The sequence below is a fragment of the Oncorhynchus masou genome, chromosome 30 (genome assembly GCF_036934945.1).
Source record: "Oncorhynchus masou masou isolate Uvic2021 chromosome 30, UVic_Omas_1.1, whole genome shotgun sequence".
Classification (NCBI taxonomy): Eukaryota; Metazoa; Chordata; class Actinopteri; order Salmoniformes; family Salmonidae; genus Oncorhynchus; species Oncorhynchus masou.
The window spans coordinates 56,184,198-56,196,827 of record NC_088241.1 but is presented as its reverse complement, the minus strand read 5'-3'; the positions used below and the strand labels follow the sequence as shown (position 1 = coordinate 56,196,827).

At 41.7% G+C, this 12,630-nt stretch overlaps 1 protein-coding gene across 2 annotated transcripts in view; it reads left to right on the top strand.

Annotated features, from left to right (window-relative positions):
* LOC135522839 (high affinity 3',5'-cyclic-AMP phosphodiesterase 7A-like) overlaps positions 1–11,593 on the top strand; it is a 40,179-nt gene extending 28,586 nt beyond the window's left edge. The window contains exons 3-12 of one of the 2 annotated variants that reach the window (XM_064949470.1): positions 263–349; positions 4,403–4,584; positions 4,691–4,754; positions 5,360–5,556; positions 7,098–7,229; positions 7,447–7,538; positions 9,149–9,293; positions 9,385–9,481; positions 9,613–9,693; positions 9,815–11,593. In XM_064949470.1, coding sequence (XP_064805542.1) covers positions 263–349; positions 4,403–4,584; positions 4,691–4,754; positions 5,360–5,556; positions 7,098–7,229; positions 7,447–7,538; positions 9,149–9,293; positions 9,385–9,481; positions 9,613–9,693; positions 9,815–10,128 — 1,391 coding nt within the window. In that variant the 3' untranslated portion in view covers positions 10,129–11,593. Of the gene's footprint in view, positions 1–259; positions 350–4,402; positions 4,585–4,690; positions 4,755–5,359; positions 5,557–7,097; positions 7,230–7,446; positions 7,539–9,148; positions 9,294–9,384; positions 9,482–9,612; positions 9,694–9,814 lie in introns of both variants that reach the window. The other variant, XM_064949469.1, reaches the window with a different exon arrangement.
* Positions 11,594–12,630: the final 1,037 nt, after the last annotated feature.

Sequence of the window (12,630 nt, the reverse complement as noted above, 5' to 3'; positions counted from 1 at the left end):
CAGGCAGCCCAGTTCGGATATTTGTTTTCACGAATAGGTCTGTTGACCAATAAAATCTGATGTGATTGGTCAAAAGACCAATTAGTGGAAACAAATATCAGAATTGAGCTGTCTTTGTAAACACAGCCTTGGTGGTCTACAAGTTGCCTCTCTTTGATTGTGAGAGCGTGAAAGTGTTTGTGTGTGAGAGGAGTGTGAGAGCTCTTTATCCACTATACATTACATGACTCTTGAGGATGTGTGTGTTGCTTCCCTCTAGGAGATGTGAGAGTGAGAAGTCGGGTAGGATTTGACCCAGAAGGAAAAGGTTCCTACTCGTACCTGTGCATCGACTTCCGCACCCTACACTGTGAGTATGAACCATGATAAAAACCTTCCCGTTCCTCACTACCTGCCTTAAAGGCTTTTCTCATTGCCGAAAGTTGGAGAGGCAGTGTGACGACATTTCAATTGAAATAAAATGTACATGAACTTTTCAATTAACATTAGCGAAGGGAACATTGTGCCGCGTGAGGGTTTGGCGCTTGGCAGCTGACATTTACTGTAAATATTCCAGTATAGCCACTAGCCAGCATGCTTCAACTTTGCAATCGACTTTTATCTTAACCATGTTAAATGTGTGAAAAAAATGGAACCAAACCACATTACACTCTTCAATAATGCAACAATTCACAAGCATGTGTCGACAAAGGATTTAATTTCTCGTCTGTAGGTTACTGGTTACATTTTAGCATGTCCTCACCAAGTAACGCTAGCCTATCAAATATAAGGTCTACTACCCCCTCATATGAATATAAAGGTACAGTAGACCGACCTTACAGCCTTTCATAAGGCTTCATTTTGATCAATATAATGGAAATCATTTGGCCTACATATGGTAAAAGCAAATTGTGACTGAAAACGTGGATATATATATATATATATATATATATATCAATTGAAATAAAATGTACATTGTGTTGTTTGTGTTACCTTTATTTTTTTGAGATTTTTATATATATATATATATATATATATATATATATATATATATATATATATATATATATATATATATATATATATATATATATATATATATATCAAAAAAATAAAGGTAACACAAACAACACAATGTACATTTTATTTCAATTGAAATGTCGTCACAGGAGGAGCACTACCAGAGCCCTGCAAAATGACCTCCAGCAAGCCACAAATGTGCATGTGTCTGCTCAAACGGTCAGAAACAGACTCCATGAGGGTGGTATGAGGGCCCGACATCCACAGGTGGGGGTTGTGCTTACAGCCCAACACCATGCAGGACGTTTGGCATTTGCCAGAGAACACCAAGATTGGCAAATTCGCCACTAGCGCACTGTGCTCTTCACAGATAAAAGCAGGTTCACACTGAGCACGTGACAGAGCCTGGAGATGCCGTGGATAACGTTCTGCTGCCTGCAACATCCTCTAGTATGACCGGTTTGGCGGTGGGTCAGTCATGGTGTGGGGTGGCATTTCTTTGGGGGACCGCAAAGAGGTAGCCTGACTGCCATTAGGTACTGAGATGAGATCCTCAGACCCCTTGTGAGACCATATGCTGGTGCGGTTGGCCCTGGGTTCCTCCTATTGCGAGACAATGCTAGACCTCATGTGGCTGGAGTGTGTCAGCAGTTCCTGCAAGGGGAAGGCATTGATGCTATGGACTGGCCCGCCCGTTCCCCAGACCTGAATCCAATTGAGCACATCTGGGACATCATGTCTCGCTCTATCCACCAATGCCACGTTGCACCACAGACTGTCCAGATGTGCACCACAGACTGTCCAGGAGTTGGCGGATGCTTTAGTCCAGGTCCGGGAAGAGATCCCTCAGGAGACCATCCGCCACCTCATCAGGAGCATGCCCAGGCGTTGTAGGGAGGTCATACAGGCACGTGGAGGCCACACACACTACTGAGCCTCATTTTGACTTGTTTTAAGGACATTACATCAAAGTTGGATCAGCCTGTAGTGTTGTTTTCCACCTTAATTTTGTGTGACTCCAAATCCAGACCTCCATGGGTTGATAAATTTGATTTCCATAGATCATTTTTGTGTGATTTTTGTTGTCTGCACATTCAACTATGTAAAGAGAAAAGTATTTAATAAGAATATTTCATTCATTCAGATCTAGGATGTGTTATTTTAGTGTTCCCTTTATTTTTTGAGCAGTGTATATACTGCTAAAAAAAATCAAGGGAACACTAAAATAACACATCCTAGCTATTACCATTTATACTGTTCGCTGCCCTGCTCAGAGCGGGGGCAACTGTCGGGCGAGTGTCGTGCACTACCTCCAGAGGTAGCGTTAGATACGCAGTAAGTTCACATGATTACAAAATATATAGCCCAGGGTGTTCTTTTCAAACCTCTAGAGAATCTGTCGTATTGTGAAAAGGGTGCTACTTGCTACCCACACTGAAGACTGGAATGCCAATACCCATTATTAACAACAAACCAATAGAAGAGTGACTGAATATCTCTATATACCCAGTCTCATTTCATGCACTTGGTTGTGGCATACAGTATTATTTTTCTCATGCTACCCTCACTGATCCAGTCAAATTTTATTTGTCACATGCACCAAATACAACAGGTATTACCTTACTGTGAAATGCTTACTTACAAACCCTTAACCAACAATGCAGTTCGAGAAATAGAGTTAAGAAAATATTTACTAAATGAACTAAAGTTTAAAAAAAAATCTAATCAAACAAAAAGTAATGCAAGAAATGTACATAACAATAATGAGGCTCTATACAAGGGGTACAGGTTAGTCGAGGTCATTTGTAATGTGACAATGCATAGATAATATACAGCGAGTAGCAGTAGTGTAAAAACATCAGTTAAGAAAGCTAGAGATGGAACCCAAATACATGCATACATACAACCCTACCCCTGTGAGTACTACCTTTAACTTTGTACATCTGCTACGTTCAGCCCTACCTCTGTGAGTACTACCTTTAACTCTGTAGATCTGCCACACCAGACAGATTGACTGACAGATGTTGGTGCAGATCTTATTTATTTCACACACTGATTAGTCTTCCTCGCCATCTAACACTGGCTGTCTTAATGTAAATAAGTCAGTCAACCTCAAGAATGCTTTTGTGACTGAGCAGGGTTGGTGATCAGGAAGTGAAGTTACATTTAATTCAGTCATGTCTTTTAGCGAAAAGACGGTACAATATTTAATTCAAGAATTTAATGTAAATTCATCTCCTAAATGTTTTAAATTACCCACCCCCCCCCCAAACCTGAATGTGAGTCCTGCTGTGTGACATCAGGGACTCCCAGCCCAGAAGAGTTCTCTCTCTGCCGACATACGTTTTGTGTGCGTGTTCACTTCCTGGTTTAAAAGTAATGGCCTTTCACGGAATGCTGACGGGCTTCCTAAGTGGGACCAAGGCTTTCCAGCCGGGGGGAGGGGGGGTGTGTGTGTGTGTGTCCACTGACAAAGCACAACTTGTGGTGTGTGTGAAGGCAGTAGGCTAAGAACAGGTGCCTGAGTCAGCGGTGTAAGTGTGTGTCCATCCTTGGGCAGTAGTGTTCATAGTCAACCAGTCTTAAATCCAGTGTGACCTCATTGGAATGAAGTACATCAATCATTTGTTTTCTACACGTCTCTTATTGATTTATTCTATTGTTTCATCAGTGTTCTAATTCTTATTCACTTATTCAACATTTGGTCATTTGGATAGCCCTTACTGTCTAAATTATAAGTCCACCCAAACATTTGTTGTGCAACATTGCTGAATAGGATTTAGAGCAGTTTGAGACTCTGCGGATTATCAAGCAGAGTACATTGTATAATAATTTAGTAGTGTCCCTCTTTGTCCCTTTCTGTAGAGCAGGAAACTGTCCAGTGAAACTCTCCCTTTTAAAAGTTCATATTCTGATATCCAAATAATGTTGTTAACTTGTCCTTTACTCTTATGTGTGGCCAAAGCATCAATTGGAGAAAAACTACTAACTCCCCACCTCAAACTTGTATCTCAAACAGACGGTTAAAAAAATTATGGCCACTTCCTCATACTCCTGGGGAGGATGAGCTGGCCAATCAGCAGTCTACCTGCATGAATATTTTTAATGACTGGTATACACACCATTCTGTTGTTGGGGTACGCCCACACCATTAATTATGTTTTTGGGGTACACCCACACCATTCCAACACAGTAAAGCTGCTTTTTAACATATAGTTTTCCTTTAAATTATTTTTTTTATTTCACTCATATATTGTAAGTAATTATAGGTCATATTTCATAGAAATCTGGAAACACTGAACAGTTACTTTAAATCTATGCATTATATTTCTATCTACCATGTTTTAAACCGTTCACTTCTAAATAACTTAGATGTTCTAAGCCTTTGTCTCTGTGCCTTCAGCCTACTCAGACTCTAGTCTTATCCCTGGTCCTGGCTTCAGTTCGGCTGGGCCTGTGTCTGGCAGGAGGCTCCGCAGACTGCTCAGCTTCCAGAGGTACCTGCACTCCTCCCGTCTGCTCCGGGGAACACCCCACCTCAACCCCCTCCACATTCTGGATGAGGACTACACGGGACAGGCCAAGGTCTGATGCTCACACTCTCTTAGCCAATCATATACTCGTATGCATGCATACACAATTCATATTTCTGTCTTAACACAGACCTACATTTGCATGTTTTCTCTTGCAGTGTATGCTGGAAAGGGTCGCGACCTGGAATTTCGACATTTTCCTCTATGACAGATTAACCAATGGTATGTTTCTGACATATCCGTCTTTCTCCCAAAAGCCTTCGCTACATATTTGTATTCAAATGTATTTATAAATCAATCAAATGTGTTTATGAAGCCCTTTTTACATCATCAGATGTCATAAAGTGCTGTACAGAAACCCAGCCTAAAACCCCAAACAGCAAGCAATGCAGATGTAGAAGCACGGTAGCTAGGAAAAACTCCCTACAAAGGCAGAAATCTAGGAAGAAACCTAGAGGAACCAGGCTGGCCAGTCCTATATTGATTGTGCCGGGTGGAGATTATAAGAGTACATGGCCATTTAAGGCCAGATTGTTCTTCAAGATGTTCATCATCCTCAGAGAATAAGCGAAACAGTGTAACATTACTGCATAGGCCTCCTTTCGACTCAGGCATTTGTAGACTATGGCGCTCTCTGGTGTTTGTTTTGATGAATGCTGTGTAGAAGTGGAATGGTTGTTTTTTTCCCATAGATTTTCTTTGCAATGTTGATGCTATTGCAATGTTAAACTCCACCACAAACACAAAAATACATAACTACCTACCCCCAACACTATTCCCGACCAGATCTTTAAACTACATATACCATGTCTCCCCTCTCCATGCAGGAAACAGCCTGGTGACGCTGACCTTTCACCTCCTTAACCAGTATGGTCTGTTGGAGCTGTTTCAGCTGGACATGGTAAAGCTGTGGCGCTTCCTGGTCATGGTGCAGGAAGACTACCACAGCCTCAACCCCTACCACAACGCTGTGCACGCCGCTGACGTCACGCAGGCCATGTACTGTTACCTGCGAGAACCCAAGGTGTCAGACGGCTGTTACTCCATTGTATAGAAAGTATTCAGAAGTAACTTACTGGGCTATTGACCACCTTATCCCACTGAGCTAAAGCCTAGGCATTAGCTTATGAGTCTTCAGGCCAGAGGCAAGGTTACCAATCATGTCCAGTGCATTCAGAAAGTATTCAGACCCCTTCACTTTTTCCACATTTTGTTACATTACAGCCTTATTCTAAAATGGGTGTTTTTTCCCCCTCATTAATCTACACACACACCCCATAATGACAAAGCAAAAACATTATAAATTCGTGAAAATGTGTTACAAATAAAAAAAAAACAGAAACATCACATTTACATACACTGCTGTTCAAAAGTTTGGGGTCACTTAGAAATGTCATTGTTTTTGAAAAAAAAGCAAATTTTCTTTTCCATTTTTAACATCAAATTGATCAGAAATACAGAGTAGACATTATTAGGATCCCCATTGGCTGTTGCAAAAGCAGCAGCTTCTCTTCCTGGGGTCCACTTTAAACATAATACAGAACATCATTAGACAAGAATAGCTCAAGGACAGAACTAAATACATTTAAAAAAAACACATGTAGCCTACATATCAATGCATACATACAAACTATCTAGGTCAAATAGGGGGGAGGCGTTGTTAATGTTGTAAATTACTATTGACTGTTGTAAATGACTATTTTAGCTGGAAATGTCAGATAAAAAAAAAGGAATATTTACAGTCCCATTATCATCAACCATCACTCCTGTGTTCCAATGGCACGTTGTTAGCTAATCCGTTGATCCCTTTAAAAGGTTAATTGATCATTAGAAAACCCTTTTCCAATTGTTAGCACGGCTGAAAACTGTTCTGATTAAAGAAGCAATACAACTGGCCTTCTTTAGACTAGCGGATTATCTGGAGCATCAGCATTTGTGGGTTCAATTACAGGCACAAAATGGCCCGAAGCAAAGAATTTTCTTCTGAAACTCGTCAGTCTATTCTTGTTCTGAGAAATGAAGGCGCTTCCATGCGAGAAATTGCCAAGAAACTGAAGATCTCGTACAACGCTGTGTCCTACTCCCTTCACAGAACAGAGTAAACAGGCTCTAATCAGAATAGAAATAGGAGTGGGAGGCCCCGGTGCACAACTGAGCAGGAGGACAAGTACATGAATGTCTAGTTTGAGAAACATGCGCCTCACAAGTTCTCAACTGGCAGCTTCTTTAAATAGTACCCGCAAAACACTAGTCTCAACGTCAACAGTGAAGAGGCGACTCCGGGATGCTGGCCGCCTTGGCAGAGTTCCTCTGTCCAGTGTCTGTGTTAATTTGCCCATCTTAATCTTTTTTTTTTTTTATTGGCCAGTCTGAGATACGGCTTTTTCTTTGTAACTCTGCCTAGAAGGCCAGCATCCCGGAGTTTAGTACTTCACTGTTGTTGTTGAGACTAGTGTTTTGTGGGTACTATTTAATGAAGCTGCCAGAATAAGGCTGAAATGTAACCATGTGGAAAAGGGGGGATGAGCAGAGAAAAGTATGCCTACGTTCCCTGTCTCTCCGTAGCTGGCCAAGTCCCTGACGTCCTGTGACATCCTCCTGGGCCTGTTGGCAGCCGCCACTCATGACCTGGACCACCCGGGAGTCAACCAGCCCTTCCTCATCAAGACCAACCACTACCTGGCCAAGCTCTACAGGGTGAGAGCACATCGCTGGTACATTCCACAGCTCCTGTCGCTTTCATATTAGACATGGCTGGAAGACACTAGATGGCCATGTTCAACAGGACAAAAGTGTTGATAACTTGACCTAGTTCATGGTTTATTTGTTATTTTAAGATAACGTTGAGGTCTATGATTGATTGCACTTAGCAGCGCAGGATTACAGCGTTCTAAAAATGCTAATGTGTTTGTAGAACTCCTCTGTTCTGGAGAACCATCACTGGAGGTCTGCAGTAGGTCTGCTCAGAGAGACCGGCCTGTTCTCCCACCTGCCTGCTGAGGATGGGTCAGTGTGTTCATTTCTTTTCCCAGTGCCAAGTGATTTAATGACTCTGTTTTTAAATAAATGTAATGGCAAAATGTCGATTTCCGCCTAAATAGACATACCCAAAGGTAACTGATTAATGTATAATTACATGATTCTGACATGCAAAAATTTGGAAAGGAGACATCTGGGAGATTATGAGGAGTGAATAGAAGATTGAGAGCAGTTACATAGTTCACTGTACACAAGTGATCTTTCTTTTTTATTTGACCTTTTATTTAACTAGGCAAGTCAGTTAAGAACAAATTCTTCTTTTCAATGACGGCCTAGGAACATTGGGTTAACTGCCTGTTCAGGGGCAGAATGACAGATTTGTATGTTGTCAGCTCATTTGAACTTGCGACCTTCCGCTTGCTAGTCCAATGCTCTAACCACTAGGCTACCCTGCCGCCCCAGCTATAAGTGAATTATTGATGACAGGAGCTGGAAACACGTCGGATGGTTTCCACAACATGTGAACAGGATCAGGAAAAAAATGGGATTGATCGATCTAACAACTAGAAATGGGCAGATTTTTTAGTAAGTGGTGTCAGGTATGGTCACGGGACGTTTCCAAGTGTCCCTAAACCTCTTCAAAGTGGAATATGTCTTTAAATTAGATTTATTCCAGTGCTATTACATATTTGCAATCCCTAAATGCTATTTGTTCCGTATAAAAACACAATTTCTACCATATCAACCTCACCCGAACAATTTGGTGGGGTTATGGAGCATCCAGGAAACATTCAAGGTGTACATTCAGTGTCCAAATATGGTAATTGCACTGTTTTTGCACACTGGAAAGTTATTATTCACTATTGTTTATCTATCCATCTTCGGGCCTGACCCTGCTCTCTGATCCAAGGCAATTTCCTCATCTGATTAGGTCAACCTTTCTAAATGAGCGTACACCGTTTCATGGCCTAAACTACTCAGAGTAATCATTCACCAAACAGGATACAAAAGAACTACAGTTTTAACTTGAAACATGTTCCATTTTTAACAGAATCCATCAGGCTAGGCGTGATACCCCCCCATGTAGCTCTTGCTCAAACACAGACCAAATGGAAGCTTACCTTGTAAGATGTTTGGCGAAAACGTTGTGTAAAATTAACATATTGATTCTCAGGGCTGGTGATCAGTAACGGTAGGTCACAGGTAGACAAATAAGATATCCTCATGCTCTGTGGAGTCCCGGCTTTCAGTGTGTCAACGTATTCCGTGTTTATTTCGTTTATACTTGACCATGCTTAACATAATGTAGGTAGCAGCCATCTTAAATGAGGTCATTGGCTCACTCTGCCTTTATAAATTCTAATGCCCATATGTGGTAGTAAGTCACACCAAAGATTTGAAGGCACCAATCAATAGCCAAGAGATTCCTCTTTCCGCAGACAACCTGCTTTTGGAGATAAGGACTACTGTTCTCATATCAGACTGAATTGAATTTTTAAAAATCAAATGGGGTCCCCAAATATGGGGACTTTACATTTAAGAGGTTTTAAAGATCAAGGTAATGAGTTGTTGTACACTTGAGTATGGTAGTAAAACGCTTAAACATATTTAATGAATTCCTCTGTTCATCTCCTCAGGCTAAAGATGGAGCACCAACTGGGTTCTCTTATCCTGGCCACTGACATCAGCAGACAGAACGAGTACCTGGGGAGGTTCAGGACACACCTGGACCAGGATGACCTGTACCTGAGCAACGCCAGCCACCGACACTTCATCCTCCAGGTGTGTGCCTGGGTAGAACCAGCCATTTTGGTTCTTATCAGCTGGAAACTGTGGGGTCTGACTGGCTATTTTGTCTCTTAACTCCTTGCAGATGGCTCTGAAGTGTGCAGACATCTGCAACCCCTGCAGACCCTGGGAGCTGAGCAAACAGTGGAGTGAGAAAGTGACGGAAGAGTTCTTCCACCAAGGTATTCTCTCGTTCTTCCTTTCATTCTGTATGATTATCATTCTCCCTCTACCCTTCTTAATCTTCAGCAGTCTTTTCACCTATCCTGTTGATTTCTGATCAGTGTGTGCTGTGTTGTCTATCCCTCTGTAGGAGACATTGAGAAGAAGCACCGACTTGAAGTCAGTCCACTGTGTGATAGCCAGAGTAACTCCATGGCAAACATTCAAATTGGTGAGTTTTTATGACGATTTCTAGTTTAGTACTAGCTACAATACATTGATATAAACCAGAAGCTCTCTTAGGCTTGCATCTATAACCCTGTGTGTTTCCCTATCCCTGTCTTCCTTCCTAGGTTTCATGACGTACGTGGTGGAGCCTTTGTTTGCTGAGTGGGGCCGGTTCTCTGACACGCGTCTGTCCCAGACCATGTTGGGCCACCTGGGGCTGAACAAGGCCAGCTGGGGTGGGTTAGTACAGCAGGAGGGGTCCTCTAGCCCCGAGGAGCTGGAACCTAGCAGCCCTGCCTTCTTCACCATGTCAACGCCCGCCGTCACCGAGTCAGAACCAGAGTCTGCCTCTGCTGCGGAACCCATAGCTGTCACCACGGCAACAGCCACAGGAGAAACCAACTACAAAGAAATACCTCAGGGAAGCAAAGAGTCCTGACACTCCATGTTTGCCCTTAGAACCCTGACCCCTGACCCTTAACCGCTAGCCTCAACACACACTGGGGAGAGGGTGGGAGGAGCGGGGTATGGCCTTTAACCCCCCCACTACTCCCACTGCCCCACCAGAACAGTACTCATGTTTTTGTTGCCTTTGCCTCCCATATTTGACAAACCACAGATTTAATTTATTTCGTTTTTTAATTTTTTTCCTTGACATACATAGATACTGCTACTGTAGTTAGTATTTTTATTGGCTTATTTTATTTATTTATTTGTCTCTGTAGTTTTAGCCTTACTAATGTAACACCACCATTTTGAAGGCGAAGTGCCATTTTCAAACAAAGTTCTGTAGGACGATTTGAAACACACTGAGTATTGAAGAGATGCTCTCTAAAGACCGCACAGAGATGCCGTGATGTGTGTTGATGCATTTGTAAGGAATCTTCTTCCTGAAGATAATGTGACAAGCCCAGTCCTTTTGCTGCCTCTATGAAGACTGTTTACAGATGTCTTGTTTGTTTGTACTTGTTGTCCATTAGAAATGAATCATTATGGTTCCGCGATATGCCTTCTAAGCACAGATGCGAAGAACCACTAGTGTTTGAATTGTCGACTCACTGCTGAAGTTGACTGACACACACACACACCAGATGCCATAAAGAAACACCCCCTGTGCTCCATTGTATTCGTCTCTTCCTTGCACTGCCAAAAGACTGAAATATTGGACACAACTTCTGTTCTGAGAGAACTTGGGTTAGACAGAATGGTATTCTAGAATGTAACTAATATGAAGAAGCATTGTTGTTAGTGACTGTAGAGAATGCATGACCTCTAACCCTGGACCAGTCACTGAGGCATAGTACACACACCCCATCTGAAAACTCTCATCACCACTCACGAAGGGTGGACTGTAGGAGGGAAGTTTACTGTGGTTTAGCTACCTGTGAAACAGCTGTTTACTGAATGGGACTCTCTCAGAACGTCTCTCATTATCATCATAGCCACATGCAACCTAGGACTGCTGTACTGATGCCTTATAACTATGCACACTGCGCTAAGTGACCAAACCAGCTCCCTACCACTAGTTCTTTTAGTAATCTCATGAAGTACATCGTGTGCTTGTCCTCTTAATGCACTGTCTGATTTTCTTTTGCCTTTTTGTGAGGAAAAATGAACTCAAAAACACATTCTGTATATAAATGTTTTTTTAGTGTTTTTTTTACATTCCATCTCCATTTATACATTTTTATTCTGTAGACTGCACAAAGATTTTAATAACAGGTGCTTTTTCCTATTTTAGCTGATTTTAGTATTTTCGCTGTAAGACTGTTTACAATTTGTTGCGACAGCCATTTTGGGAAGAAGACTTGTCAAGCCATTTTGTACAGGATTTGCCGTATTGACCTTTTGATACATGCTTGTTGCCGTTTACATTTTCATAAATAAAACCAGTTGACATGAAAGACTGTTACTGAGAATGATCCAAGTGAACTTTGACCGTGATAGAAGTCATATACAGGGATGTATTGAGGTGAAATCTTCATTGTAGCTAGAAATGTAAGGAATAGAGTTTACAGGACAGTACTTGTTCAACATCATACACCGTTTGGTCCTTTTGTAGCTCAGTTGGTGTCGCTTGTAACGCCAGGGAAGTGGGTTCGATTCCCGGGACTACCCATACGTAAAATGTATGCACAGATGAGTAAGTCGCTTTGGTTATAAGCATCTGCTAAATGGCATATTACCCTCCTGGGGACATGAACTGTAGTCATTCACTGTTCAACCTTGATGCTTGGGATTACTGGGCTCAGGCTAGAGGTCGACCGATTATGATTTTTCAACGCCGATACCGATTAAGTCGATACCAATTAATCGGCTGATTTAAAATATATATTTAACATTTTTATTTTTTACATTAATTTTTTATAAAACGTTTTTAAACATTTGTAATAAATTACAATACTGAATGAACTTATTTTTAACTTAATATAATATATCAAAATAAATTTAGCTTCATAAATAATGCAAAAACAAAGTGTTGGAGAAGTGCAATATGTGCCATGTAGAAAAAAAAAAGCTAACGTTAAAGTTCCTTTCTCAGAACATGAGAACATATGAAAGCTGGTGGGTCCTTTTAACATGAGTCTTCAATATTCCCAGGTAAGAAGTTCAGTTGTAGTTATAGGAATTATAGGACTATTTCTCTCTATACAATTTGTATTTCATTAACCTTTTGAGTAGGGAACAACTTTAGGTGCTCTGCCAAGTCTCCGTCTCTCACCTCGCTCCTCCCTGGGCTCGAACCAGGAACACGACAACAGTTTGAAACGCCACAAAAGCCATTGCAGAGCAAGGGGAACACCCCACTCAACTTTGAAACGCTATTAGAGCGCACCCCACTAACTAGCTAGCCATTTCACATCACATCTTTCTGCCAGCCTGATTTCGGGAGTTGATAGGCTTGCAGTCATAAACAGCTGCTGGCAGCTTTGACTGAATG